Here is a 25,407-nt window from a genome sequence, read left to right on the forward strand (position 1 = left end):
TTTCGCCGAGTCATCTGACTGAGGCGCCCCGGTCGTGCCAAAGGCTTCGAGAAGGGGGGCTGGCTACCCAATCGATACATGATCGGGCATCCTCATTCGAACACGCATCGGCGTGCGGATTGGTCAGGTGTCAAACCTGTCTACAGCTCCAACCCGCAAGGACATGCGCAAGTGGCACGCTTTCGATAAGAAACCTGTACCTTCACGACCCTTTGCCCGCCGTAGGCGCCATAAAGATCTACCAACGCTATTGCCTCGCAAAACATTGATGGAATGACTACACGAATCGTCCAGAGAACGAACCTCAACTCCAAAACCACCACAGAAAACCATCAACTTGCTGTTCGTTGAATATACTTCCGAATTGTGGCTTACTAGGGAGATCATTTAGTTGTTACCCTCCCCCTTGAGGGGCCACTGCTTGCGAAGGAGCCCTTGTCCCTGCCGAAGCTCACCGTGGGTGGAGCCGACGGTCTGTGGTTTTCCTCCAACAGGTGCTGACCGACGATCAGCTAAATATCCCTGCAACCACCTCCACCACAACTTTTTGCGAGTCGCCTCGGCCCTAGGCTGAAGTACAGTTCTACATGACGTCTATTATCGACAACATCTAGTCGGCAACTTGCACGCCGAATTTCCTTGACCAACCTTCTCTACCTCAGATTCTCTACGTCAGATGCCATCAGAACCTGCCTAGAGAGAGTCCTTCAGAAATTAGCTGGGGCGCTGCCATTTCAAACTAGTTGTTTCGCTACGTGACTGCGAGGGTGAAGAGAAAACCCACCATTCGCAGCTGAAGATACATAGATATTGGTCACCAAGGTACAGGGTACCAGGGTGGTGAGTCCGAAGACCTACGTCGTTTTTGGATCGAATATCTCTTCCTAACCCCCAATCTGTTGACCGAAGCACTGCAACTTGAGCCCATTCGACTGCCGGCAGCGATGGAAGAAGGGCGTGGATGGTTGCTCACAGGCAAATTTAGGCTGTCAGCGTCACGACGAAGAGGGTCGTGTGCTGCCTTTCCGATTCTAGGGTCTATACCAGATTGGGAACCCATTACGAGATGAGAACAGCCAAGGAATTGGGAGTGCATCAACGGGGATGGCCGGTATACCGACTGAGACTCCGGAAATGCTCTTTCGAACGTATCCGTCTGCCTCGACACCTGGACTATGCCGACTTGGAAGATTCACCCACGCCCCACCCGACAATGCGGTATTTGTTCCTGATGTGCCTCACGCATCTCAGCCTCAGAGCGTGGGGTTGATAAATGGCACAAGATCGACAACGACAGGGCATCCGCCTTTGGGTGAATTCAAGCGCGTATGATGGGCGGCTAGCTTGGCCTTTGAAGTGTCACAGCATGGTTATTTCCGAGCTTCATTAGTGAGTGCTGCAGCTTCGGTCTGACAGCAACAGCTTAGACGCGATAAGCGGGTAGATTGTAGGTCTGGCGCGACCTACCACGACCATAACCACATGTAAGATTAACGGTGACAGGTGATTGACAGGCAATTTGCAGCAATATTGTGCTGCTTGTGTGGCGCACATTTGCCTCTCTTCTGCGTCTTCCTCGACGCTCAGCATGTATTCTCTCACATTGTCTTACTTCCTGTCAACACAACACCACCCTCGAGCGGAGCAATCTTGCAGCTCTTACGACCATTGACGCCGACGCACCACAGAGCGGCAAAGAGTTATGAAGCAAATTACGTGGGCAATTACACTAACAAGAACGATCTCTGGCAAAATTTTGACAGTGCCGTCTGTGGGTAGCTAACCAACTAATAATGCACACGCTGGTTGGCAAAGGCTGGCAGGAATAAACCCCCAAAAAGAAGCTTGAGAAGTCTAGGTGACACCGGCGGCCGATCCACGCAACCATGTCGATTGGCCGGGGGTATGGCGCCCCGGGAGAGTGAAGCCCACTGTCCAAGCTCCAGACCGTGCCCATCCCCACACGTCTCGTCTTCTCCAAGTGAGCTACGGATCCGCACACCGGCCATCCCTGCAGAAGCTAGCCACGCCAGTCACGGACGGCATGGGCATGCTTGTCGTAAGGCGAGCGAGGAGAACTTGGGGGATCTTTGGGGGTCTCTGGGGGTCTCTGGGCGGGGACCCTCTAGCTCAAAGGGGCCAGTCAATGTTTGCTGTGCTCGTCCAGTTGATGGTCGTACGACAACAGAGACCACCACTTGGAAATGTCATGAGAGCAACCTCTCAGCTTGACCCGCCCCGTTACCTCGCTACTCGGAACTATGTGGAGCTATTGTGAGGACAAAACGTCACAGTTTCTTCGTTGACCATGGCTCAACATAGCGGCTTGCCGACCGATATCCGTCAACCGAAAAGACGAGGTGAGCAATGTTGCGAATTGGGGGTGAGTTCCTGACCCGATTTACTTATGGCTTAGTCTTTTTCATTAACCACGCCAACCAGATCGATCTCCGCTCCCTGGGAAAAAGCAGGTCAGAGGTGTCAAGATTTCTCACCCGACAAAATGTATACATGGATTACAACCAAAGCCAGCCGTGCCCGGTAGTTCTGGGCATGTTCAGTTGCATTTTCCTCGGCTAGCACTATAGCGACGGCTGTTGGAGCGGGATTTTGCGGCCAACCAGGCTCTTGGGCTCATTGCACTTTTCCCTCTGCCTCTCTCTCCCTCTCTCTCCGTGTACTCATTCCGAGGACGTACGGGAGCATGGTGCGGCTGCCTCGGACGGATACCGTACTCTTTCTTCCATGACGGCAAATGACGAGGCGCAGGAACGCACATGCACAGGTGGTCACTTGTCAACTTTTTTTGGTCGGGTTCTCGCGAACGGTACCGAAGACCAGCCGGATGCTCCCTCTGCTTACACGGCCTGTTGCCCTTGTTCAAGTTCCGATATTGTCCTGCACCACACTTTGAGCGAGGGCCGTTCCCTCGGCGCGTCTATCCTGCTCGGGGCGAGGTACGCAGTACCATGGCAATCATTACATGCACGGGATATACGGTATGAGTGCCTGGCCGCATCATCTTTCAAGCTCCCCCCCTCTCCGAGTGCACCCTCAAAGACCTTTCTGTAATAGACTGTGTCAAGGAAGGGTCGCAAAAGGGGAGTCACCCAAGAAGCATTCCAACCGCAACATGCCATGTTAATTATTCCCGGTACGGAGTACTTTGTACGGTTATTCGAAGGCGCACTAATGAAGGACCCCTCCCCAATGGCGTGGCCCACCACACCTTTTTTGCATGGTACGGCTCTACCGTCAATGTCTGCTCCTATGGGAGTGTACAGCTTAGCATCTGCTTGGTCAAGGTCATCTGGGTTCTGCGCATCGCATCGCATCGCATCGCCGGCGGGCCTCACACCTTGGCTACACCCTGGGTTCACCGATGGCCGGGTTTGGCTGAAAGGGTGGAGGGGGGAAAAGGGGGGCACGGGGGGGGTAGAACCCGCACACTCTGCCTGCCTGCCTGCCTGCCCTGCCCTGCCCTGCACAGCATGGAAGCAAAGAGGGGGGGGAGCTTACCTTACCTTGGATGCTTGGAGGGAGTCGAGAGGCAAGAGAGACTGGGACTGAGAGAGAGAGAGAAAGTGGGAGTGGGAGGTGGCATAAGACCCCCCACACTCCCACTCTGCGCTCTCCATCCGTCTGCCCAGATGGTCAAACGCTTTTTTTCCAATTCAACCCACTTCCCCAGGACTTTGCCGCCATTATCCATACCTACTAACGCGGTGGGCCAGCATCAGCACCAAACACCAAACACAAGCACCACCCACGCACCACCATTCCAGTCGATATTACCTATCGAGTACCTACCTACCTTACCTTGCGGATAACCCAGACATTGGATTTGCCATCCATCCATCCCCGAGGCCCAAATCTTCAACGGCAGCAAACATCTTTCTGCCCTGTCATCCGAGCTTCGAGAAGAAAGGCGACATTGTTTCCTGCCTTGGCGTGCGCCCCCATCCCTCTCTCTCTCTCTCTCTCTCTCTGCCTGCCTTGAATTCAGCAACACAAACGCACACGGCGCGTCCCGTCCAACGACGATTATCCATTGTTCTGCTTTGCGCTGCACTGCCGTTCACAGTCCAGCGAGAGCCCTTGCATCCATCGACTTGGCGAGGTGAAATCTTCTTCAGGTGAGGCATTCCAATCCGTTTTGTCTGTCTCGTTCTCCCTCTCTGTTTCTCTGTCTCTCCGTCATCCGTCGCCTCTTTCCCGCCCTCCATTTTTCTTCTCTTCTCTTCCCGTTCCCTTCCCATGTCTCCCGGCATTTCGAATCCAACCCCCCGGGGATTTGAGAGATAATTCCATTGGTACCCGTCAGACATGCCGCCGTGGATCAGGACCGACGAATTGCCATGCCCGGGTCCATTCAGCTTCCAGTGCTGCATACTATCCATCAGCTAGGACCATGAATCGAGCTTGCCACGGGTTACTCGGGACGACGATGCCTCAGCTGAATGACATGCGACCAAGCTCGATCGGCCACTATTGCCGCCGCAGCTATTGCTGTAGTCGTCACAAGTGCTGGTCACCGATCTGCCCAGCGGCGCTCCCCGACGTACACTTCATCGCCGCTGTCCTTGAGTTTGAGGTACCTACCTTAACCTCAGGTTAGCTGGGAATGCCACTGACGGACATCAACGGTTCGCTTCGGTTTACTTCGCACTCAAGGGACCGCGCCGTCCGGCCCCAATGTACCCCGAAGCTCCAGGTACCTGATCTTGGACCAGAATCACTGCACTCCATTTCCGCTTCCACCACCAGATCCCGTACCCGGTACATTCCCCATCTCGTCCCGTCTCCCGCCATCCTTTCACTCAAGGTTCCCTGTCTTGCTTCTTAGAGGCTGGACCGCCCCGGACGACAGCTTGTGCAACTGGAACGGCGGCGACGCCTCCCCCAGGAAATAGGGAGAGAGGAGGGAAAAGACGAAACTATCTTTTTCCCCGTCGCCGTCTCTGTTCCCACCCCTCGTCACTCAGCTGCTCTTCATCTACGAACACGGTACTTGCGCTTCTCCGACCACTCCCTTCCAGGCCGTGGGCTAGGCTCTGTGGCTTTGTCTGCAAGTCATCGCCCAACGTCAAAGCAATAGTGCATCGGACTCCTTCGGTCTACTCAGCAAAGATCTATCCGCATGGAGATAGAGAGAGAGAGAGAGCACCAGAGAGAGAACCAGAGACAGTTGTTGGCGCCAGGCCAGGCTCTTGGTTGTTACACACCCACCCCCTAGGACGCAACGCTTTGGTCCATCTCTATCGCCCTTTAGTCCACAACTCACTCCACAGCCCTTGGGTCCCTGGTCCACTCCCATCCGCAACCTCCAACCTTGCCGTCTCTTATTTTATTTTTTGACATCCACCCCCTACCCTCTCTTTCGCTCTGTCATGCAGTGCAGCGCTCGTCCATTTTACCGCAACAGGCGGCAGACCCGTCATTAATACTACCATCTCCACCAACATCCACCTGCTAACCATTCCCAGCTGCTTACCTTGCCTTGCCTGATCTCGCCTCAAGGGTCTCCGTACCTCGACTGAAGGAGCATCTCACTGTCCTCGAGAACTGCGCTCTCAGCCGCGACTTTTCCCTCACGCATCGCGCTCTACCTTCTTGCCACGCCGTTGCCGCTACCGTTACCTCTGCTGGCCGGTGTCACTTCCTCTCAGTCATGTTTTGAAAATCCTCTCCAATTGGCTTTGGAGAGGCCAACCTAGAAAAGTCGAGTGCGATTTTGCGTACCCAGCTTGTACATTACAAAAACTGAAGAACACGAAACGTCCAGCACACTGATCCAACTGGACTGCCAAAGTCGCGCTACTAGATCATTTTTCGACTGCCCCTTCTAGGCTTTGCAAAACAAGAGTCTAAATACCCTTGCGACAAGAGGCTTCGAGCGCAACGAAGCTGGTGTCTCTGCGTCTTGGTCCGTTACATCGCGACAGGACCCGCGCCGCCAACTACCTCGGATTTCCCGACACCTACAACAGGAAGCTGCCGTCTGAAAAATCATGACTTCTGTTTTACCCGCACACCCAGCTACTTTCAAAGCCTCGAATTCGCTGCCCTCTGCCGGCCCTGCGACAATGGCGACAAAACACGACCCGCGAACGAGTCCGCAGCACTTCATCAAGCAAGAACACGAAACGGGGAGAGGGAGACTGCGGGAAGTCTCCGAGGATAAGGATGCCGACATCATGGACGACGATGGCGACGAAGGAAAAGCCGGTTCCTCCAACTCGGAAGGTGGTCCTGCTAGGAAAAGACGGAGGAGTCGCAAAGGCTTGGACAAAAAGTTTGAATGCCCTCAAGAGGGCTGTGGAAAGAGCTACTCCAGAGCCGAGCACTTGTACGTGGCAATGTCTGAAGTCGGTGCCTTACTTAACTAACAACTCCTCAGGTACCGTCACCAGCTCAACCACACGCCCAAGCAGATATACGCTTGTGACTTTCCTGATTGCAGTCGTACTTTCGTTCGGCTTGATTTGTGTAACCGCCATAGAGACCGTCACACAGCCAAGGGGTCTGCTTTGAACCGTAAGGACTCGATGATGAGCCACATCTCCCCTACTACGGATCGCCCACCTTTCCCACTGCCTGGGTCTGCTTCGCCCGAGATTAGTCGGCCGGGAACAGGCTTCGCCAACATGCGGCAAGCCCAAATGCAATATCAGTCGCCCAAGGACGTATCTGGCAGTCCGTTCATTCAGGCAACCAACACACCACCGGGATACCCAATAGGTGTGCACCCTGGTGGAATGGACGGCTACATGCATCACGACAATGGGTACGGAGGCGTTCAGGCGCATCGCCCCTCGCAACAGTCTCCGAGCGGACCAAGGCCGGTTGGACAACCCAACGGGTCTTACATGTCCCCGGTTGCCAATCCACACGGCTACCACACCCAGCCGCACAATACCCCTCAGTCTGCAGCATATACAACTCAGCAGAACTTTCCGCAATTCAACTTGCCGCCCTCCGACTTCTCCAACGGCGCGGGTAACGTACCCCGCGAGGGCCAAACATATGCACCGACCACGTCGGCCGAGTACAGTGAACAGGGTCATCCCCAGCAGTCAGGCGAGATGATGCTGCTCGATCAGATGTCTATGCCTGGGACGATCCCCGTTTTCGGAAGCGACAGCATCTTGAGCAAATCACCATATGTCACAATCCCCGAAGATTTCGTTGCCTACCTCTTCAACACGCAACAAGGAGGTGAAGGCTCACCCATGGGCCAGATGGTGGCTCCCGGGTACGTTCACAAGTTGGTTAGGCCTTCGTTTGGCCAGAAACCACGCTAACAATTTTACAGCTACGGCGAATACCAGAATCCCTATAGCGTACCCTATGTGGGAACAGAGGGTGTTTCTATGGGATACTTCCCCTCGGGCCCTCATCAAGTCATGGCTGTCAACAACCTGCTTGACCAGAATCTTCCAGAGGCCACGATATCTGAGGAGAAGAGCCAAGAGATTTATGATTTCATCAACCAAAGGTTTCACGACAACGATGAAGCTCCCGCGATGCGACAGCGTGAAAGCATCTTGGAGGGTGACCGCAGCGACGGCGACCACATGCTCAGCAAGCGGATGATGCAGGCTTACATCGGCTCATACTGGGTTCATTTCAGTGACCAGATTCCCATCCTTCACAAGCCTACATTCTCGCCTGACCGGACTCCAAACTTGCTTCTTTTAGCAATGATGACGATAGGTGCGGCATGCCTCGACAAAACACATGGCCAGAAGGTCACAAAAGCGGGTGCTCAGCTGTCCAATTTCATTGCCTGGCACCTGAGATGGGAGATTTTCATGGATCCGAATTTCAGGCCGCCGGCAAAGCTGTGGCTGTTCCAGACACTTCTACTTCTTGAACTGTACGAAAAGATGTACTCAACTAGAGAACTGCACGAGCGAGCCCACATCCACCACGCAACCACAATTACCCTGATGCGCCGCGGAAGATCGCTCATTGGCAAATCATCTCTCGACTCGCCACCCAACCCTCGGGACGACAAGACGAACAGCTCGCGCCATTCCTCGGCATCCGGCGTGGCCCACACCGCAGACGAGTGGTGGAATCACTGGATCACCAATGAGTCGACACGACGAGCTGCGTTTGCTGCTTTTGTCATTGACTCCATCCACGCTACCATGTTTGGCCATTCTACAGTCATGGTCACGCATGAAATGAGGTTGCCTCTGCCCTGCGATGAGGCCTTGTGGAAGGCTACGAGCGGTGCAGAAGTCGGCAGAGTTGAGTCCAATCTGCTGTCCAACGGTGTCAAGCCGATCTCTTTCCTAGAGGGTCTGAAACGAACCCTCAGTGGCCAGGGCGTACAGACCAATCCCTTCGGTCGTATGGTTCTCATGGCTGGCCTTCTCAGTGTTAGCTGGCACATGAATCAAAGAGATCTTCAGGTCAACGTTCTTGGCGGCGGCGTGTCTCAGGCACTGGGCGGCAGAGACAAATGGCGGGGAACACTCACCAGGGCCTTTGACGCTTGGAAGGAGGATTTCGACAAGTCCCTCACAAGGACAGAAGGCTCTTCTGACCCTTACCGCTTTGACTCGGCGAAGAAGAATGACGCCAACGTCGTGTTTGAGAGCCGCACCGTACTGCATCATCTTGCTCATATGGCGATGCACGTTGACATTGTCGACTGCCAAATCTTTGCTAGGGCAAAGCGGCTTCTTGGACGAGCTATTGGGCAGCAAGATCTCAACAGTGCTCAACGGAGGATGAAGGACATTTGGGCGCCAACCGCCAAGGCCCGCGACGCGACCTTTTATGCCCTCAAGTTCATCAGCTCTGTTCTCATACCCGATGGTGGCCATCCGCATCAACCCAATGGCTTCAAGTACGATGAGCCGTACACTGCACGAGACGACGTACTGCTCAACAGGCCTTGGGTTCTGTATTTTGCTGCCCTTGTCGTATGGTGTTATGGATTCGCCCTAGAAGGCCCCTGTCCTGAAGTCCCGCTCCCGACATCCAAGCAGGAACAGGTACGACAAATGCGAGAGTATCTCTTAAAATACGGCGGCGCGTCCTCGCCAGACGAGCTCAAGGCGATGAAGGGCATCAATGAAAACACCGCGATGCTGCTAGTGCTTAAGGACTCATTCGAAACCACCCGGTGGGAGCTGTTGCATGAGGGCGCCAATCTGCTCAGCAACTGTCTCCAGCTGAACGCTGGGGCTACCACGATGTAATTGGCGAGTTGCGAGATGACGACCAAACTGCATTCGAGCCATTTTTACTAGGATATACACATGGTAATGGCACGACATATTGACGACTGGGGGATTGACTTTGAAATATTATACCACTTCTTGCGATTACATGATGGGAGGATTAAGGCCTCAGACGACAAGTTCGAACAACTGAGAGCCAACGTGGACATTACGCTTGAGCATTTTTCTTTTTGTGTGTGTTGTACTGTATCTATACCCCTCTGATGCGCGCGCCTTACCGCAGCGCGATGGATTCTTCGTGACACGGCAGCATTAGCGCTGAGACGGAAAAAAGTAGGGTCTCGGAGAGAGTACATTGATAACTATTCTTACCTGATCACATTTCATGTTCTACTATAATATAAGCATTGACATCTGTGAACGCCATCTTTTTCCAGCTGCGGCAGACGGCTCCGTCACACAAGGAGGAAACGACGTAGGTGGGGACGGAACGTGAGGTGTCCGAGGCATTAGAAATCCCACCTATCCGAGTCCAAGTCAGTGGAAGAAACCTTGGTCTGGAGTGTTTGCCAAGAGGGGGGGATCTCTCTCCATTGATTAGGCAATCCGGGCACCTAGGATTCAGGTCCCTCACGAATGATGTGGTCTCTGTAGACGGGGCGTGGGCAGGAGTCTAGGCTGCTATTGGAGCATAAGGGCGTGCATCGGGTGTCCCTGTCATCTTTTCTCTCTTGGGGACGAGGCCATGTACGGGAATTGCCGATTGCTGTTCTCTGCGCCGTGGAATGACTTTGATCCCTGATGCAGTGAAGATAGCGGTCTGCCAAGCAAGGACATCCGGCGATATTCATGAGTTGGAACTGTGGACCTTGTGCTCCGCCTTCGTTTGCTCTCGACATTAAGGCAGGTAGGCCTCCGGGCCCGGAGCCGGATGGGTCCACTTTTCGGCTCCGGTGTGCGGGGCTACGAATCCGGTAGCGCCATCTGCCAAGGTACCTTGCCATGCCTTACCTTAGGTAAGGATGGTTATTAGTGATCTTCTTTACCTTAGGTACCTTACGTCATGATGACTTATACTGACTCAAGTGACTTGCAGACATGGCTTCAAGAGAGGGGCATCTGGCCAAAGAGAACAATTTGGGGGACGGCACAGTCGGGAAAACCGAGGAACTGTTGTGTTACGAGAGATCAATAGGTAGTGAACCGTGGGCGGCTGAGAGCCTTGGTCGGGAATCTGCGAACCATCTCAAAGGCATAAGTTTACCCAACACACAGTGCCCGTCATTCTCCACTGCGCTGATACGCCGGAGCTTACACACCCTAACCTCCGGGGATTCTCCAAAGCTTCACGGATCGCAGGCGGTACCCACACACGCCCGCCCGCCCGCCCTGAGGTTGGGATAGGTAGGTTCCCTGTACACAGCCATCCCCGCACGAACGCTGCATTTGGTCCAGGTCCCGCGTGGGAGGTTTTCGTGGCGGTTGACCAACCGGATAGACAACGTAAGTTTAAGCTTCCGTTCCGCTGTCTACCTTGCCTTGCCTGACCTTATTCCATTCTTCCCACCTTCATTACCTACCTTACTCCAAGGAAACGTTCCCTCTCATCGTGACTAGTAGACCCCTCGTTCACACCTTGTTCCCCAACACATCTCGCCCCTCGTGAACGGTACTTCACCTTTCTTAAAAACCGTGAACGCGCATCGAAAGACTACAACCGCCGCCGCCCGATAAGCATCAACCCCGCGGTCACTGCCACATGGGTGTAGCCGAAGGGGCGTCGTCGCCCAAGATGTCGCCGCCACCGCCGCAGCAGCTGCTGCTGCATATCAGTTTGCTCCCGGCAGAGATCCTCCATCACATCTTTTCGGGCCTCGAGCCCCGCGACCTCGGACGTCTGCCCCGCACATGCCGATTCTTGCACTCCTACGTGAAGGGGAACCAGAAACTTTGCAAGGACGTCTATCTGAATGCTCTTGTACGAAATCTCCCCACTATTCACCTTGCCTTAGGCTGTATTGAAGGGGAATATGGTCTAATTCGTAATTTCACAAACAGGATACACCTAAGCAGAATGGATTGGATTGGGAGAGGGAACTGCACGATTTCGTGAGACTCGGTCGCGTTTGCGCCAGTGACAGTGTCAACGAAAAGGTAAGAGAGAACCCCCCCCCTTGGCCGCTCTCCCGTCATGAGGGTAGAACACTTGAAAGTACGAGCTCCCAATTCTCATCCGCACCCCCTGCCCAGTCCCGCGACGATCTCCCATTCGTATCCGATGTTGTCAACAGGCTGCTACAACATGCCTCCCCAACAGGCGAGACGCAAAACGACACAGGCACCCACGCCGTCTCCCGCAACGCCGCCGCCCTAGCCAACATCTTCCGCGACGAACCCGCGCGGGTGGCCTTCCTCTGCCGCTCCTCCATCTTTGACCGCGCGCGCGGCGATATAGCACGCTCGACGAGCACGAGCACTCGCCGTCCGCAGTCGTCATCATCTTCGGCATCCTCCTTTTCCTCCTCCTCTGCCTCCGCCCCCGCCTCCGCCTCCCGCACGAACCCAAACGCCGCCGACGACCTCCACCAGCAGAGCGCAAAGCTCCACTGCCTCTACGGCCGCCCCATCTTCAACTTTGGCCGCACGCGGTCGTCGCGGGTCTATCCCTACGCCGCGTGCAGAGTCTACGACATGCGGCAGTACACGACGCGGACGAAATGGGGTCCCTTTCGGGACGACGATTCCGGCAGGGTAGACTGGGAAAAGATGGAGGCCATCATGATCGTGCTGGGCAGCAACATCAAGTCGCAGCGCCTTACGGCCAAAGTGTTTTCCAACCTGTGGGAGAAGCCGTTTGCGGGGTCGTGGTCGGGGAGTTATGTCCCCTCGCCGGGCAGGGGCATTCGGGATTCGGATTTGGAGGATCCGTATGGCGTTGCGGGGACGTGGTTAAGGGTTGTCTGTTTCATTGATTATAATGACTTTTTTCATTATAATTTCCCTGTTGGGGAGGCGGTGCCGCCTGTTGAGGTGCAGCGGCCGCCGCTTGATGTCGGGGAGGCGACGAGGATTATCTTGATGAAGATGCATGTTGTTGATGTGCAGCCGCCGGGGGAGGAGGACGGGAAGGAGTTGCCTGTTGTGCATTTTCATGGGTTGTCAAGGTCTGTTGATGATTCGTGGGATGATAATGCGCATTCTCAACTTCGTGGTACGTTTTTCTTTTTCTTTTCTTTCTTGCTTTTTGTGTGATTTTGCTGGTTTCAACTGATTCTGATTAGCTATCAAAGGCACGGTCCGGATGACTAAGGAGGGCGAGGTGAGGTGGACGACGTTCTCCGTCTTCAACGGCCACGCGCGGTGGCGGAGCGAGGGGATCCAGATTGGTGGTGTCGGGTCGGCTCGCGGTGTCATGGGACACTGGTTCGATACGTACGTTGCACTCCCCCCCTTCTTCCCTACATTTAGTATCTATGCATGGAGGAAGACAACGCGGAGCGAGAGGAGGGTCTATGCTAATCTGAGAGACCTCTACAGAGACTTCGACCCCCACGGCCCCTGCGGACCCAGCGCCTACTTCAAGGTCTCCGACCGGGCTCCGGGCCCCAAGGACGGCGACGACAAGAAGATTGACATTCACGATTTCCTGCCCATCATGGACTTTGACGCGGAGCTGGCCAGCAACGAGGATGATGATGAGGACTTTGTGGTTGGAGAGTGGGGGGAGGACGATGATGATGATGGGGACATTGATGACGAGGAGCTGGTGGAGGATATAGCAGCGTTGGCGGCGCCAGATCTCGAGATTATGGATCTCGTGTTAAATGGGCATCATCTTATAGAGCAGTGAGATAGGGGTGTGGTGTTTAGGGTATCTGGTCATTTGGCTTGACGTATTTTGTTCTAGCTTGTGTGTAATTTCTACAACTGTACATATACCGCGTTGGTAATAGATGCCGTATATTTTCACTCATCCATACTCCTACATTCGCACTCCTCCAGAAAAGAATGAACAAGGTTTTCCCCAATCATAACTTGCTCACAGGATCAGTATTGAACTTGTGATGCTCACACGTAGCCAACACCACCCCATCGCTCCGCCTCTTGAGGGTACCCCTGAGCTGGCACAGCGTCCGGCCAATCTGGACAATCTCGCACTCGACGAGGCACTCTTCGCCGTTGGGCGCGGGTCGGAGGTAGCTGCAGTTGATGGTACGGGAGACGCCGAGGAACTGCCAGTAGCCCGGTTTATCATTGACGAGGGCCAAGGGCAAGGTGGTGAGGGAGTCGAAGAGGGTGGCGGCGGCGCCGCCGTGGAGGTTGCCGGCGCGGTTGCAGTGCTCCGGGAGGACGGTGAAGGAGAAGGTGGCGCGCGGGGTGGGCGTGAGGGAGGTTGAGAGGAGGGTGATTGAGGGGATGAGGGCGCCCATCCAGTTCTTGGGGTTTTGAAGTCTCATGTTAGCTAGGTGGTTGATTGTGGGTGTGTGTTTACTTGGAAGTGAGATATGATGAGAAGAGAGGTAAGGGGACATACGCCGAACTTGAAGTTGCCTGCGTCGTCCTTGTCGAGGTTGAGCCAGGCTTGTATGCGCTCTCCGCCTGCCTTGGCTTCGAAGACGGACTTGAACTGAGGTGGGATGCCCATGATGAACAAAGTGCCGTCGTGTGAATTTTGGGGTGAGAGTGAGAGTGAGACGAGCAAGTGAGTGTTGCTTGACGCTGATAGTGAGTTGAGTCTGGCTCTATCCAATAGAAGAAGGATAAATCAAGTGAGGTAATCGATGGAGTCTTATGTCACGAATTATAACCAGAAGGCTACAAATGAATATACAGGCAATCTATAAGCCAGCTACCCGTCTAAAATCAGACTGATTGAGTTGTTGATGCTGTGATTCAATTGAGTTTGGTCGTCGGTCGGGGGTTCGAATGGGTACTTCAGAAAAGGTACCCTTTCCACAGCAGATGGCCCCGCTGGCTTCCCCGGGTTCTTGGTCCCTCGGGACGCTAGTGGAACTGCCTCGGCAAACTCCTTCGGTACGTTCAACCTCCAACTTCTGACAAACCATCCGCCGACGATAAGATAACCAACCAGCAGACTTCCATTAATATCACCAACCCACCCGACACACCTGATCCGTCATCGCTATGCCCAGATAACCCGCATCTCTCTCCCCTCCCTCACATCCGCGTACCCGCAACAGAAACCATTGAGGGGATCGCCATCACAACAACCTCGATGCCCGCCCGCCCTCGCCCACCATGGAGTTCATGACCGCCCTCCGGGGCTCCTTCGACGACCAGAAACCCTCCCTCTTCGAGCTCATTTCCGAACAGCAGCTCAATTCCCTCCTCCCGCCCACCATCCGATACCTCCTCACCGTCGCCACCCAACGATACCCGCGCTACCTTCTGCGCGCCCTCAACTCCTTCGATGAGCTCTACGCCCTGCTCATGCTCCTCGTCGAGCGCCACTACCTAAAGACCCGCGGCGGTAGCTTCACCGAGAACTTTTACGGCCTGAAGCGCGAAAAGGCCCTGCACGCCGAGATCCCGCGCGCCAGCGCCTCCGCGCCTGCCGTCGTCCGGGACACACTCAAGCTCGGCACGAGAGACATATGGATGAACCTCGCCGTCGCCGTCGGCGTTCCTTACCTGCAGAGGAAGCTCGACGAAGGGTACGAGGTGAACGCGCCGCGGGCGCTTCTCGGCGCCGCCTACACCCAGATGCCTCCCAACCCGACGCTGAAGCAGCGCTTCCTGCACTACTACCGCTGGTTCCTGCGCAACATTTACCCGAGCGTCAACGCGGCCTACTATTTTGCGCTGCTGTCCTTCAACCTGGCCTATCTGTTTGACAACAGCAAGTACCACAACCCGTTCCTGTGGCTCATCGGCACCCGCATGAGGAGGATGACGGGCGCCGATTACCAGGCCATTGACGCCCTCACAAGCGGCGGCGGCGGCAAGGCGACCGGCAAGCCGCCCGGGTGGAGATCCCTCTTCTCCCCGCGCGAGATGGGCCCGCGCGTGCTCTCCAGCCTGTCGTTGCTGCTGCCCATGAGCATCTTTGCGCTCAAGTTTCTCGAGTGGTGGCACGCGTCGGACTTTGCTAAGCAGCTGTCGCGCAAGGCGTCCGAGACGCTGGACCTCCCACCCCCTGTGGTCTCGGGCTTGGGGACCGGCAAGGGAGGAGCTGGAAGAGCGGGCGCTGCTAAGAGCGGCGCCGAGACGGGCAAGGGCAAGGAGAAGGCGGCTAGTGGCGACGACGAGTCAGCGGACGCGGCTGTTCCGGCGGCTGAGACGGCGCCTATTGCGACGCCTTCGTTGTTGCCTATTTATACGGTGACTGCGCCTGAGGACTCTGCGTTGTGCCCTATTTGCGAGGATCCGATTGTCACGCCGACGGCGTGTCAGACGGGTATTGTATATTGCTACACGTGTATTCACCGGTGGGTGGAGGGTTTACATCCCATGCAGGAGAACTTCATGGGGGACAAGGAGGGCAAGTGGGAGAGCGGACAGGGGCGGTGTGCGGTCACTGGCCGACGCGTCCTGGGAGGCACGGAGGGGCTGAGGAGGATCATGGTGTAGGACTAGTACAGCTATCGGGAGGGCATTTGGGGGTCAGTAGTACGGACATGTATGTCAACGAGAAAAAGTCGGGGAGCATTGATGGGAGGGATTGCTTAAAGGTGGTGGGCATGAGCCGAAAAAGGCCACGGCGTTTGGGTCACGAAGTTTGTCTTTTTTTTTGTTACCCGTGTGCCATATACATCATATGAATAATATACCCACTCATGATCTAGAGCGTCCGTGTTTCTTTTCTTTTTTTCTTTTTTTTTCTCTTCTGGCTCTGAGAAACTCGGAGGTGGAAACCCGGTGGAAGTAAGGGTCGGGCTTGAAGAATGCGGGACTTTGGATACCTCCACCGATTGGAATGGAGGGGATGATGTCTCACATCGGGGCGGTGGTGGTCCCCACGCCCCCCTCGATCCCTTTCTTCATCATCTGGCATTCGATACATGTTCTCTATTGGGTTTCACGTTTTTTTTCAATCCACCGTTGGTTGGACTTCTTTTCTTTGGACGGGTTTTGCTTCCACTTCTTCTGCCTGGGCGGCACCTCCTGTCTCGCCGTCAGGATGTCTCGGTCTACAGAGTCTGCCACCGCTCGGAGGTTTTTACGGATGGGGAGGAAGGCAGCTTTTTGACTGAAGCTAGCGATGCTCGCATTCCTTCATCTTCCCTTCTCACTCGTAGAATCCTCGCTTTTTTTGCGTTTCTCTTTCGGGGGTGGATCTTGTGTGGTTGGTGTTTTGTCGAAATGGATTGTCTGGTATTGGATTCTCTGTCCTTTTCCCACCAGACTGGTCTAGCTTCTTGTCCTTTTTTGGTTCTGTGTCTTTTTCCGAATAGGTATAGGACTCGCTCGCCCGTTTGAGCAGCTACGCTTTTTGGAGAAGCAAACGTCACTTTTTTTTTTTAAAAAAAATAGTTTTTTTTTTTTAAAAAAAAAAACGGGTCTGCTTGAGGAGGAGGCTGGGAGGGAGATGGAACTCGAGATCTCCCGAGGCTTGGTCTTTTGGACAAGTCCTTGGCCAGACGGGCGGTATAGCAGTGGCATTCCTCGCCGGATGTGAGGGCTGCGATGATGGTGGTGTGGTTCTCCTGTGGAGGAGGGTTCAGACTCGGCTCACGAGTTGCCATCCAGTCGTTGAGGTTTCGCGCCTTTTTCTCTGGTGATAGCTGTGTACCTGGATCAGTCGCAAGGGATAATTCCGATGAGCAAAGGGTTATAAAGAAACTACACCCCTTCTCAGAAGAATCTCATGACATTTTTTTGGTTTCTGTTCCGATCATCGAAACTGAGTCGTGGCGTTTTCCCTCTCCTTCCCTCTTTCTCTCTCTGTCTATCTGAATCAACCAGAGTCTCTCGTTGTGTGTGTGTGCCCATCGGTTTCCGATCATTAATCACTGACGCACCCCATCTCTCTCTCTCTCTCGCTCGCTCTATTCAAGTTGTTACAGAGTGGTCGCTTATATACACTCTTCAATCCGGTAACGCGACAAAAAGACAACAAAGGCTCAAGAAGACACGAAGAAAGGTGTAAAGGAATTGTAGGAGAGAAAGAGAAAGAGAAGCCAAGATGGCGTACAGCTTATCACAGTCGTACTTCGGCGCGAACCTGATTTCAGACTTCAACTTTATCAACTATGCCGACCCATCCAACGGCTTCGTAAGGTACGTCTTTTGCCCTCATTAACAGAGATCGGTCTCAAGTCCCGTTATTGTTGAATAGAGTTGGATGTAGATGAACTGACCGCAAGTATGTGAACAAAAACAGGTATCAGAGCCAGCCTGACGCCCTCGCAAAGGGCCTCTACTTCATCGACCCGGACACGCAGGCCGTGACGCTGGGCGTGGACAACAAGAATACGTTCGGCCTCAGTGACGGACGGCCAAGTCTGAGGCTGGAGAGCAAGAGGCAGTATAATCATGGGTTGTTTATCGGAGATTTCGCACACATGCCGCCGTCGGTTTGTGGGTTGTGGCCTGCGTGTAAGTCAGACGTTCTCTCCTGGTTGTTCATCTCTTCGAATTTTGAGGGAATTCAGACCCGCTGAACGGGTAGCGATTTACTTCTTGGCTCATTAGCTGACATTGGATTGGATAGTCTGGATGTATGGGCCGGACTGGCCTACTAGTGGTGAAATTGATATCATCGAGGGCGCGAACCAAGCCACGAAGAACATTATTTCCGGACACTCGTGAGTCTCCTCTCGTAGCCCTACCATCTCGAAGCTCGGGTCTAACACGACCTAGTACATCAGGATGCCGTATTCCAGATTCTCCCGCAGCCGCCGGCAAACCTGTTCTCCTCGACTGCGAAAGTCCAGGTGTACGTAATCTCCTCAACAAAGCACTGTCCCATCTTCGTATCTCCGTGATACGATTGTATTTCTCTCTCGCTGACCACAAACGAAACAAACTAGACCACCAACAATGCCGGCTGCAACTACCTGCCCCCCGCCTCGGACACGCACACCTACGGAGACGCCTTCAACGCCGTCGGCGGCGGCGTCTACGCGCTCGAGTGGACCTCGGAGGCCATTAGCATCTGGCACTGGCCGCGGCAGAGTATCCCGGATGATATCGTCGCCAAGAACCCGGATCCGTCTGGTTGGGGATTACCGTCTGCGCTGTTTGGGACGTCGACGTGTGATGTGGATACGTACTTTAAGGATATGAGTATTGTGATTCAGACGGTATGTTTCTTTTCCGCGAAGTTGCGTAGGGGATATTTGCAAGTTACGTCTGCTAACCCGCGAGACATGTGTGTAGAACTTTTGCGGTGATTATGCTGCCAACATCTGGGGCAAGGACGGGGATACATGTAACCAGCGGGCGCCAACGTGCGTTGAGTACGTGGCGAACAACCCTACCGCATTCGCAAACGCGTAAGTCATCGAACCTCCTAGAGCATACTTCTGGAAATCTGACGGGAAGAGGGGGAAAAAGGTACTGGGAGGTAAACTACATCGATGTCTACGAACAAGGCCTCGTCACAAACACCACCGCCAGCCCGTCCGAACCGACAACGACGACAACGATCGCGTTCACGTCGACAATCTACACCACGGTCCCGAACCCGGCCACCATCGTGACGAGCATCACGCACAACGGCACCGTCATCGTCTCCACCGCCACAGTGCAGTCCCAGGTATCGTCCGTCGTCCTGTCCACCGTCGTGGGACCGACCGCCACGGCACCTCCAAGCCCCTCGACAGACCCCCTGGTCCCGGAGCGCGAGCCGGCGACGATCGGGGAGTACGCGTACCTCGGCTGCTTCGGCTCCGGGACAGGGTTCCAGAGCTTTTTGTTAAAGGCCTCGGCGGCGGATATGACGCTGGGCAAGTGTATTGATCTCTGCAGGCCCGGGAAATACGCCGGTGTACGCGAAAGGTAACGCTTTCTCTTTCCTCCTCTTCTTCTGTTCCTGTCACTAACACACACCCTCTCAGCGAATGCTTCTGCGCAGACGACCTCGACCCAGACACCAGAGCAACGACAGACCGCGCCCTCTGCAACAGCCCCTGCCCAGGAAACAACACCCAACTCTGCGGCGGCACCACCGCAACGTCCCCCTCCAAAAAGCGAGACGCCGCCGTCTTACCACCATCCTTTTCCTCCTCAAACCCTCACCGTAGCCGCGCGCTCATGCACCTACACCTCCACCGCCGCGCCGCGCCCTCAACCTACCTCCTGACAGTCTACGGCCGCCTCACAGACGAAGTACCACCCAACGCCCCGCCCCTAGGCGACCCGGAACCCCACGTCCCTTCCACCTCGACGCTCGTGACGACGGTAACCTACACCACCGTCTGCGCGACCGACGCGGCGCGCCTGACGGCCGCGGAGCACTGTACCACGATCCTGGTGCCGGGGTGCGATAAATACTGCGGTGATGGGATGCCCGCGGCCGTGAGCGTGCCGATGACGACGACGGTGGCTTCGTGCGCTGGGTGTGGTGCCGACGGCGCGGATAAGGCTACGCTTACGGTGCCGTTTTTCGTGGTTGCGTTGCCCGGGACCGGAGCGGGGACGGCGACGGGGTATTGGCCCATTGGGGCCGGCGGTGGATCTGTGACTGGTGCGGCGGCGACTCCTCCGCCTGCGACGGGGAGACCCACTCCGTCCATGGTGTCTGTTAGTGCAGCGACGTCCGTGGCGGAGGTGAACTTTGGGTGGGCTGTTGGGTTGGGGGTTGCTATTGCGGTTGTGCGGTTCGCGTTGATGTTTTTCTGATGAAAAGGGGATTAATTGTGTCCAAGGGGGCTGGTTCCTGGTGCATAGTGGCGGCGCATTTGGTCTCTCTTTTTCCACCTCATCTTTCCTCTTTTGGTCCTTTCCTTGCTTTGTTTCATTCACCACACGTTCATTAGCATAGACATCGCCATGATACCACACCAGCGCAACGGGCGCACTGCCTTCTAACATTATACGTAGTTGTTATACAAAAACATCCTCATTATTCCAAGTCATAATCTTACGCTTTTTTCTATTACAAGTCCACCACTTCCACCGGGTTCCCCAGCCGCCCCGTGTTGCCGTACATTTGCGCAGCGTTGACCATGAGACTGCTGGTGTTGCCGCCGGGCCCGACCATGAGCCACTTCCAGACGACGCCGTGGATGCCGTAACCAAGGACGGCGAGGGCGTCCCGCCAGCCGGCGTGGGGAAAGAGGTCGCGAAAGAGGCCGCGGGGCGGGCGGGACATGAGGGCCTCGTAGGCGCGCTGGCAGTCGTCAAAGTGCACTGTTTGGCGGCCGTGGCCCCAGTGGACGTGGCCGAAGACGTGGAGTTTGGGGCGGACGCGCCAGACTTCTTGGAGGAGGGCTGGGCAGCCTAGGTTTAGGTCTAGGTGGGTTTTCTTGGTGGCGCGTGTTAATTAGATGAGTGGGTTTTGAAGGGGGGAGGGGGAGGGGGGTGAATGAGAATGAAGTGAGATGGGATGAGATGAGATTGAGATGAGATTGAAATGAGATTTGGACTTACTGGTGGTGTGTGAGTGATCAAAATGTCAGTGTCGATTGGTACGGTGTTGGTCCAGGGCGGTGATGAACGATCATACTGGAAAGCCATCTCTGAGCCGCCGCAAGTCGGAATATCAGGGGCGCCGTAAATCTTTAGATGGCGACCGCCCTTGAACTCGAGCGTGACGGCATCGCGGATGAGATAGCGGATCCCCTTGAAGTCGAGGCTCTTACCACGGTCCTCGGGCAGACGGGCGCTGGGATCGAAGAAGCTGTCGTGGTTGCCGCAGACGAGGATCTTGTGTTGGTGGGGTTGTGCGGCGAGCCAGTCGAGCTGGGCTTGGATGTCGGCGACGGTGCCGGCGTTGGTGAGGTCGCCGGCGTGGATGAGGAGGTCGCCCGGGGGGATGTCGACGTCGGTGCGGTCGTGGGTGTCGGAGAGGCAGACGATGCGGATGGCGGGCTTGTCGCGGGGCGGGGTGAAGGGGCGGCCGCGGAGGAAGAGGATGATGCTGTAGATGATTGTGACGAGAAGGTTGAGGGGTGAGAGGAGGAGGGCGTCGATGAGGGTTAGGGGTTCCCAGGGGTTTTTGCGGCGGAGGCCGAGGGCCGTTAGGAAAGTCATTTGGAGGTTGTGTCCGTCGGTGTCCCTGTGAGTGGGGTGTCGGATGGAGGGTCTTTGGGGTTATACGACTTCCATGTGAGCTGCTGTGTGAGGTGAGTGAGATTGGTGATGTGAATTGAGGTGAGATGAGGTTGAACTCTGGAGTGGTGTTGAGGTTGGTTGGCCGGACGGATCTTCACATGGGGGCCGGGAGCAGAGAGAGCTCCAAGCAGCTTGCAGCTGAAACCCCACCGATGACAGCACCAGCCAGCACTTGTGCAATCCAATGACATGCCACGGGGGTCATTGCCAGTGGTTCAGGGGACGTTCAGAGGTGGGCCGGCCGGCAGCTGGCACGGCGGCGGTTCAGCTATGCTGGGGGGGGTTACGGAGAAGGTAGTGGTGGAGGGGGGGTGGCCAGGGTAGCACGAGCCACGCACCACCATTGTCACTGCAACAGTGTTTTAGTGATGAGTGCTACCTTACCTTACCTTAGGTACCTCAAGGTGGGAAGTACTACGTACTCCGTAGACGACATTTCCCAGCGACACGGCAGCGCCAATCCGTGTTTGGCGTAGCGGTGGTGGGGATCGACTGGCGGGCAACTGGAGGCATTGAGGGGCTGGAGCTTGTTCCCTGAAAAAAAAGCTTCCCGTCCAAGTCGAGGCCCTGCGCGGTGACGTGACGGTTCCCTCAATCCCGCCAGCCAAACGCCCAAGCTCCTCTCTCTCTCTCCTTCTCTCCCGGCCGGTTCATCTAAAAAAACCTGCCAAGCGAGACATCACCGTCATTACTTTCAGCCACTTGGCTACAATTCTCCCACTTGGCTTTAAGACCATCGCGACCCCTACTACCTTACTTACATCCCTCTTATCGTGATCCCGTCACTCTCGAGCATTTGGATAGCTCACATACCTTGTCTCAAGAGTGCATCTTACCTCTACCTACGTCTTCCTTACAAGCTGCACCCGCATACACGACATCCGTGCTTGAGCTCCCGCCGACTGATCTTTTTGGGACGAACTCGCGGCCCGCAGCAGCCATGGCGAGTCTTCGCGACCTGTACAGCGATGAGAAGACCAAGGGTCTAGACACCAACTTTGGCGTCGACTATGTCATCAATTACAAGATCCCGTCAGAGGGTGAGCCCCCTTTTACCTCCATGTCTCGAGCCTAAACTGACCAACACCTACTCAGACCGCGCCAGCGCCGAAGCTTCCTTCGTCCAACTTATCGAGGCTCTGACCCACGTTGGCCTGACCACCGAGGTCCGGAGAGGCGACAAGAGCTCCGTCCTGGTCTTCATCAAGATCGCCGACAAGTTCCTCGCCGACCAAGTCTACCGATCCAGACTCCAGGACTGGCTACAGGGCGCTAGAACCAACACCGCGGACAAGGACCTCTCCCAGGCCCTCCGCGATGAGCCTGTCTCCGACGCCGAGCGCCTCCGCCTCGTCTACCTGCTCATGGTGAAGCCCAAGAACGAGGGCGGAGCCGGTATCACCCCCGAGTCCGGCAAGTGGAAGCATGTCGCCAGCATCTTCCCCCTCCATAACCACTCCTTCAACCGCCAGTGGATCAAGAGGGTGAGCACAAAGGGCCAGACGGACGAGAATGACCTCGACGAGATTCGCGATAAGTTCGGCGAGAGCGTCGCATTCTACTTCGCCTTCATGCAGACCTACTTCAAGTTTCTCACCGTCCCCGCCGCCGTCGGCTTTGGTGCTTGGATGTTCCTTGGCCAGTTCTCCTGGCTCTACGCTCTGGTCAGTTGCCTGTGGTCCGTCATCTTCTTCGAATTCTGGAAGCAGAGGGAAGTCGACCTCGCCGTGCAGTGGGGCGTCCGCGGCGTCTCCAACATCCAGCACCCCCGGCCGCAGTTCGAGTTCGAGCGCCAGGCCGAGGATCCCATTACTGGAGAGCCCGTCAAGATTTACTCGCCCATTAAGCGCTTGCAGACGCAGCTTCTCCAGATCCCGTTCGCGGCAGCATGTATCGTGGTGCTCGGCACCCTCATTGTCACCTGCAACTCGCTGGAAATCTTCATCAACGAGGTGTACAACGGACCTTTCCAATCCTACTTGGCCTTCCTCCCAACCGTCATCCTGGTAGTCATGACGCCCACCTTTTCTACCGTGCTCACCAAGTTCGCGACGAGATTGACCGAGATGGAAAACTACGAAACAATTGACGCACACCACGCGGCCTTGGTTCAGAAGGAGTTCGTTCTCAACTTCCTGACCTCCTACATGGCCCTGTTCTTCACCACCTTTGTCTACCTGCCCTTTGGCGACCACCTCACTCCTTACCTCGACTTCTGGCGGACTACTGCGCAGAAGATCACACCCAAAGACGTCAACTTCCAGACTCAGGAGTTCTCCATCAACCCCGAGAGAATTAGCAAGCAGATGTTTTACTTCACCGTCACCGCCCAGGTCGTCAACTTCGCTACCGAGGTCATTGTGCCATACGTAAAGCGTCAGGTGTTCCAGGAGGTCAGAGAGGTGCAGTCCAAGATGTCCAAGGAGGACAGCGCCGCGAAAATCAAGGACCAGCCGGAAGAGGCCGCCTTCTTGGAGCGTGTGAGGAACGAAGCCGAGCTCGAGACATACGATGTCACCGGAGACTACCGAGAGATGGTCATCCAGTTCGGTTACCTATCACTCTTCTCCGTGGCCTGGCCTCTGACTGCTTGCTGCTTCCTTGTCAACAACTGGGTCGAAATGAGATCGGACGCTGTCAAGATTGCCATTAGCAGCAGGCGGCCGATTCCGTGGCGCGCCGACTCGATCGGCCCCTGGCTCAACGCCCTCGGATTTCTGTCTTGGTTGGGCAGCATCACCAGCGCCTCAATCGTGTTCCTGTGCAGATCTGCTGGCAAGGGTGATGGACCTCGCGGAACCCCTGGAAGCATTCAGGCATGGGGTCTTCTCCTCAGCATCCTCCTCTCGGAGCATTTCTACTTTGGCGCGCAATTCGTTGTTCGCCTCGTCATGAAGAAGCTGGACAGCCCGGGCCTGCAGAGGGAGAAGAAGGAACGGTTCATGATGAAGAAGAGACTGCTCGAGGAGAACCTGGGCCAGGGTGTTTCGGATCAGGCCGCGACTCCGGGTATCGAGAAGACGGAGATGATCACCATGCAGGCTCTTGAGGATGAGGCCCGCAGGATCTCTACGCAAGGCCACGGAGGCGCCGAAGAAGCGTAAGTTGATGTTGTAGCCCTTGATGTTGAAGACTTGAGCTGACGACTGTACAGATTCTGGCTTCGCCAACGCGGCATGGCCGAGACCATCCAGATTGGCCGCAACCTGATCTCTCAGGTAAGTCGCTGTACACTTTAATTGTTAGTGTTATCTTCTGACATTGAATCCTCAGAGCATCACTGGAAATTCAACCAAGGCGTAGAGGTCGCCATCAACGGTTGATCAAGAGACGGGCTGATGGATAAGAAACAAAGCACACACACACACACACACACACACTACCCCCTTATTGATGAGAATATGAGTTATGCCTGTTCTGGCGTGTATTGCTAGCGAACATATTTTAATCGGGTGTTCCGAAAAGAGCTGTGGGGTATCTACTGCGTGTAATCGGGCGTTTATTTCGGTCAAAATAAGAATGAGGCAAACCTTTGAATGTTTGTTTGTTCGGTGAAGAAAGATGGAGCAGGTGTGATGTGGCCCGTCGGTGTCCGCATGTGGTGACCGACTGAGATAAGGTGTGCCGTCGCCGTCAAGTCGTTCCTGACCTGATCTCACTTACTCAGTAATACCTCATAATGAGTGGGCAGATGACCACTTAAAACAAACTACGCACCGGGCGAGGCAGACCGGGAGGCTTAAACAGCTGGGCGTAGTCTTGTACAATGATGCAAATGCTTGTTAGAACCTCTTTACTTTAACAGGGAACGTCGATGGGCTTAATATTGAGCTGCGCCTCTGCGCTAGCTGTGCTGGACCTCGTGGCTGCAGCGTTCATCTGATGAGCCTACCTTAAGTACTTGCTTATTCAGTATGTACGTACCCACCTGGTGGACTCTGTAGGTACCTACGTTGTTCGCTTACAA

General features: G+C 55.2%; 7 protein-coding genes across 7 annotated transcripts; 5 read left to right on the forward strand and 2 right to left on the reverse strand.

Moving 5' to 3' along the window:
* Window positions 1–6,011: 6,011 nt before the first annotated feature.
* BDP55DRAFT_541076 (fungal-specific transcription factor domain-containing protein) lies at window positions 6,012–9,218 on the forward strand (the record flags this gene model as incomplete). Its single annotated transcript, XM_060568178.1, has 3 exons — window positions 6,012–6,349; window positions 6,401–7,267; window positions 7,316–9,218. 3 exons carry the CDS (start codon window positions 6,012–6,014, stop codon window positions 9,216–9,218), a joined length of 3,108 nt encoding a protein of 1,035 aa, XP_060435511.1.
* Window positions 9,219–10,992: 1,774 nt separating this feature from the next.
* On the forward strand, window positions 10,993–13,050 carry BDP55DRAFT_626452 (F-box domain-containing protein; the record flags this gene model as incomplete). The annotated part of the gene is made up of 5 exons (XM_060571632.1): window positions 10,993–11,178; window positions 11,259–11,354; window positions 11,397–12,411; window positions 12,482–12,632; window positions 12,669–13,050. The coding sequence occupies 5 exons, from the start codon at window positions 10,993–10,995 to the stop codon at window positions 13,048–13,050; spliced, it is 1,830 nt and encodes a 609-aa protein (XP_060435512.1).
* A 120-nt stretch (window positions 13,051–13,170) lies between these two features.
* On the reverse strand, window positions 13,171–14,264 carry BDP55DRAFT_644766 (thioesterase superfamily protein). Its single transcript, XM_060573592.1, has 2 exons — window positions 13,735–14,264; window positions 13,171–13,636 (listed from the first exon to the last, which is right to left on the reverse strand). Exons 1-2 carry the CDS (start codon window positions 13,843–13,845, stop codon window positions 13,229–13,231), a joined length of 519 nt encoding a protein of 172 aa, XP_060435513.1. The 5' UTR covers window positions 13,846–14,264; the 3' UTR covers window positions 13,171–13,228.
* Window positions 14,265–14,273: 9 nt separating this feature from the next.
* BDP55DRAFT_644767 (Pex12 amino terminal region-domain-containing protein) lies at window positions 14,274–16,095 on the forward strand. The gene has a single exon (XM_060573593.1). The coding sequence runs from the start codon at window positions 14,460–14,462 to the stop codon at window positions 15,789–15,791; it is 1,332 nt and encodes a 443-aa protein (XP_060435514.1). The 5' UTR covers window positions 14,274–14,459; the 3' UTR covers window positions 15,792–16,095.
* A 1,251-nt stretch (window positions 16,096–17,346) lies between these two features.
* Window positions 17,347–20,006, forward strand: BDP55DRAFT_723404 (uncharacterized protein; the record flags this gene model as incomplete). The annotated part of the gene is made up of 8 exons (XM_060578747.1): window positions 17,347–17,441; window positions 17,545–17,759; window positions 17,875–17,968; window positions 18,024–18,099; window positions 18,194–18,466; window positions 18,543–18,658; window positions 18,720–19,163; window positions 19,223–20,006. The coding sequence occupies 8 exons, from the start codon at window positions 17,347–17,349 to the stop codon at window positions 20,004–20,006; spliced, it is 2,097 nt and encodes a 698-aa protein (XP_060435515.1).
* A 256-nt stretch (window positions 20,007–20,262) lies between these two features.
* On the reverse strand, window positions 20,263–21,359 carry BDP55DRAFT_626456 (calcineurin-like phosphoesterase; the record flags this gene model as incomplete). The annotated part of the gene is made up of 2 exons (XM_060571633.1): window positions 20,263–20,631; window positions 20,757–21,359. 2 exons carry the CDS (start codon window positions 21,357–21,359, stop codon window positions 20,263–20,265), a joined length of 972 nt encoding a protein of 323 aa, XP_060435516.1.
* Window positions 21,360–21,994: 635 nt separating this feature from the next.
* Window positions 21,995–24,902, forward strand: BDP55DRAFT_644774 (calcium-activated chloride channel-domain-containing protein). Its single transcript, XM_060573594.1, has 4 exons — window positions 21,995–22,480; window positions 22,536–24,540; window positions 24,595–24,658; window positions 24,714–24,902. The coding sequence occupies exons 1-4, from the start codon at window positions 22,381–22,383 to the stop codon at window positions 24,741–24,743; spliced, it is 2,199 nt and encodes a 732-aa protein (XP_060435517.1). The 5' UTR covers window positions 21,995–22,380; the 3' UTR covers window positions 24,744–24,902.
* Window positions 24,903–25,407: the final 505 nt, after the last annotated feature.

Source organism: Colletotrichum godetiae (assembly GCF_030913485.1).
Source record: "Colletotrichum godetiae strain CBS 193.32 chromosome Unknown BDP55scaffold_3, whole genome shotgun sequence".
In the NCBI taxonomy this organism is placed as follows: Eukaryota; Fungi; Ascomycota; class Sordariomycetes; order Glomerellales; family Glomerellaceae; genus Colletotrichum; species Colletotrichum godetiae.

Coding starts and splice junctions, on each gene's coding strand:
- BDP55DRAFT_644767 (XM_060573593.1), top strand. CDS start 14,460: ATGGAGTTCATGACCGCCCTCCGGGGCTCCTTCGACGACCAGAAACCC.
- BDP55DRAFT_644766 (XM_060573592.1), bottom strand. CDS start 13,845: ATGGGCATCCCACCTCAGTTCAAGTCCGTCTTCGAAGCCAAGGCAGGC. Junction 13,637..13,734: donor CAGGCAACTTCAAGTTCGGC/GTATGTCCCCTT, acceptor CAAAACCCCAAG/AACTGGATGGGCGCCCTCAT.
- BDP55DRAFT_644774 (XM_060573594.1), top strand. CDS start 22,381: ATGGCGAGTCTTCGCGACCTGTACAGCGATGAGAAGACCAAGGGTCTA. Junction 22,481..22,535: donor TTACAAGATCCCGTCAGAGG/GTGAGCCCCCTT, acceptor ACACCTACTCAG/ACCGCGCCAGCGCCGAAGCT. Junction 24,541..24,594: donor CACGGAGGCGCCGAAGAAGC/GTAAGTTGATGT, acceptor ACGACTGTACAG/ATTCTGGCTTCGCCAACGCG.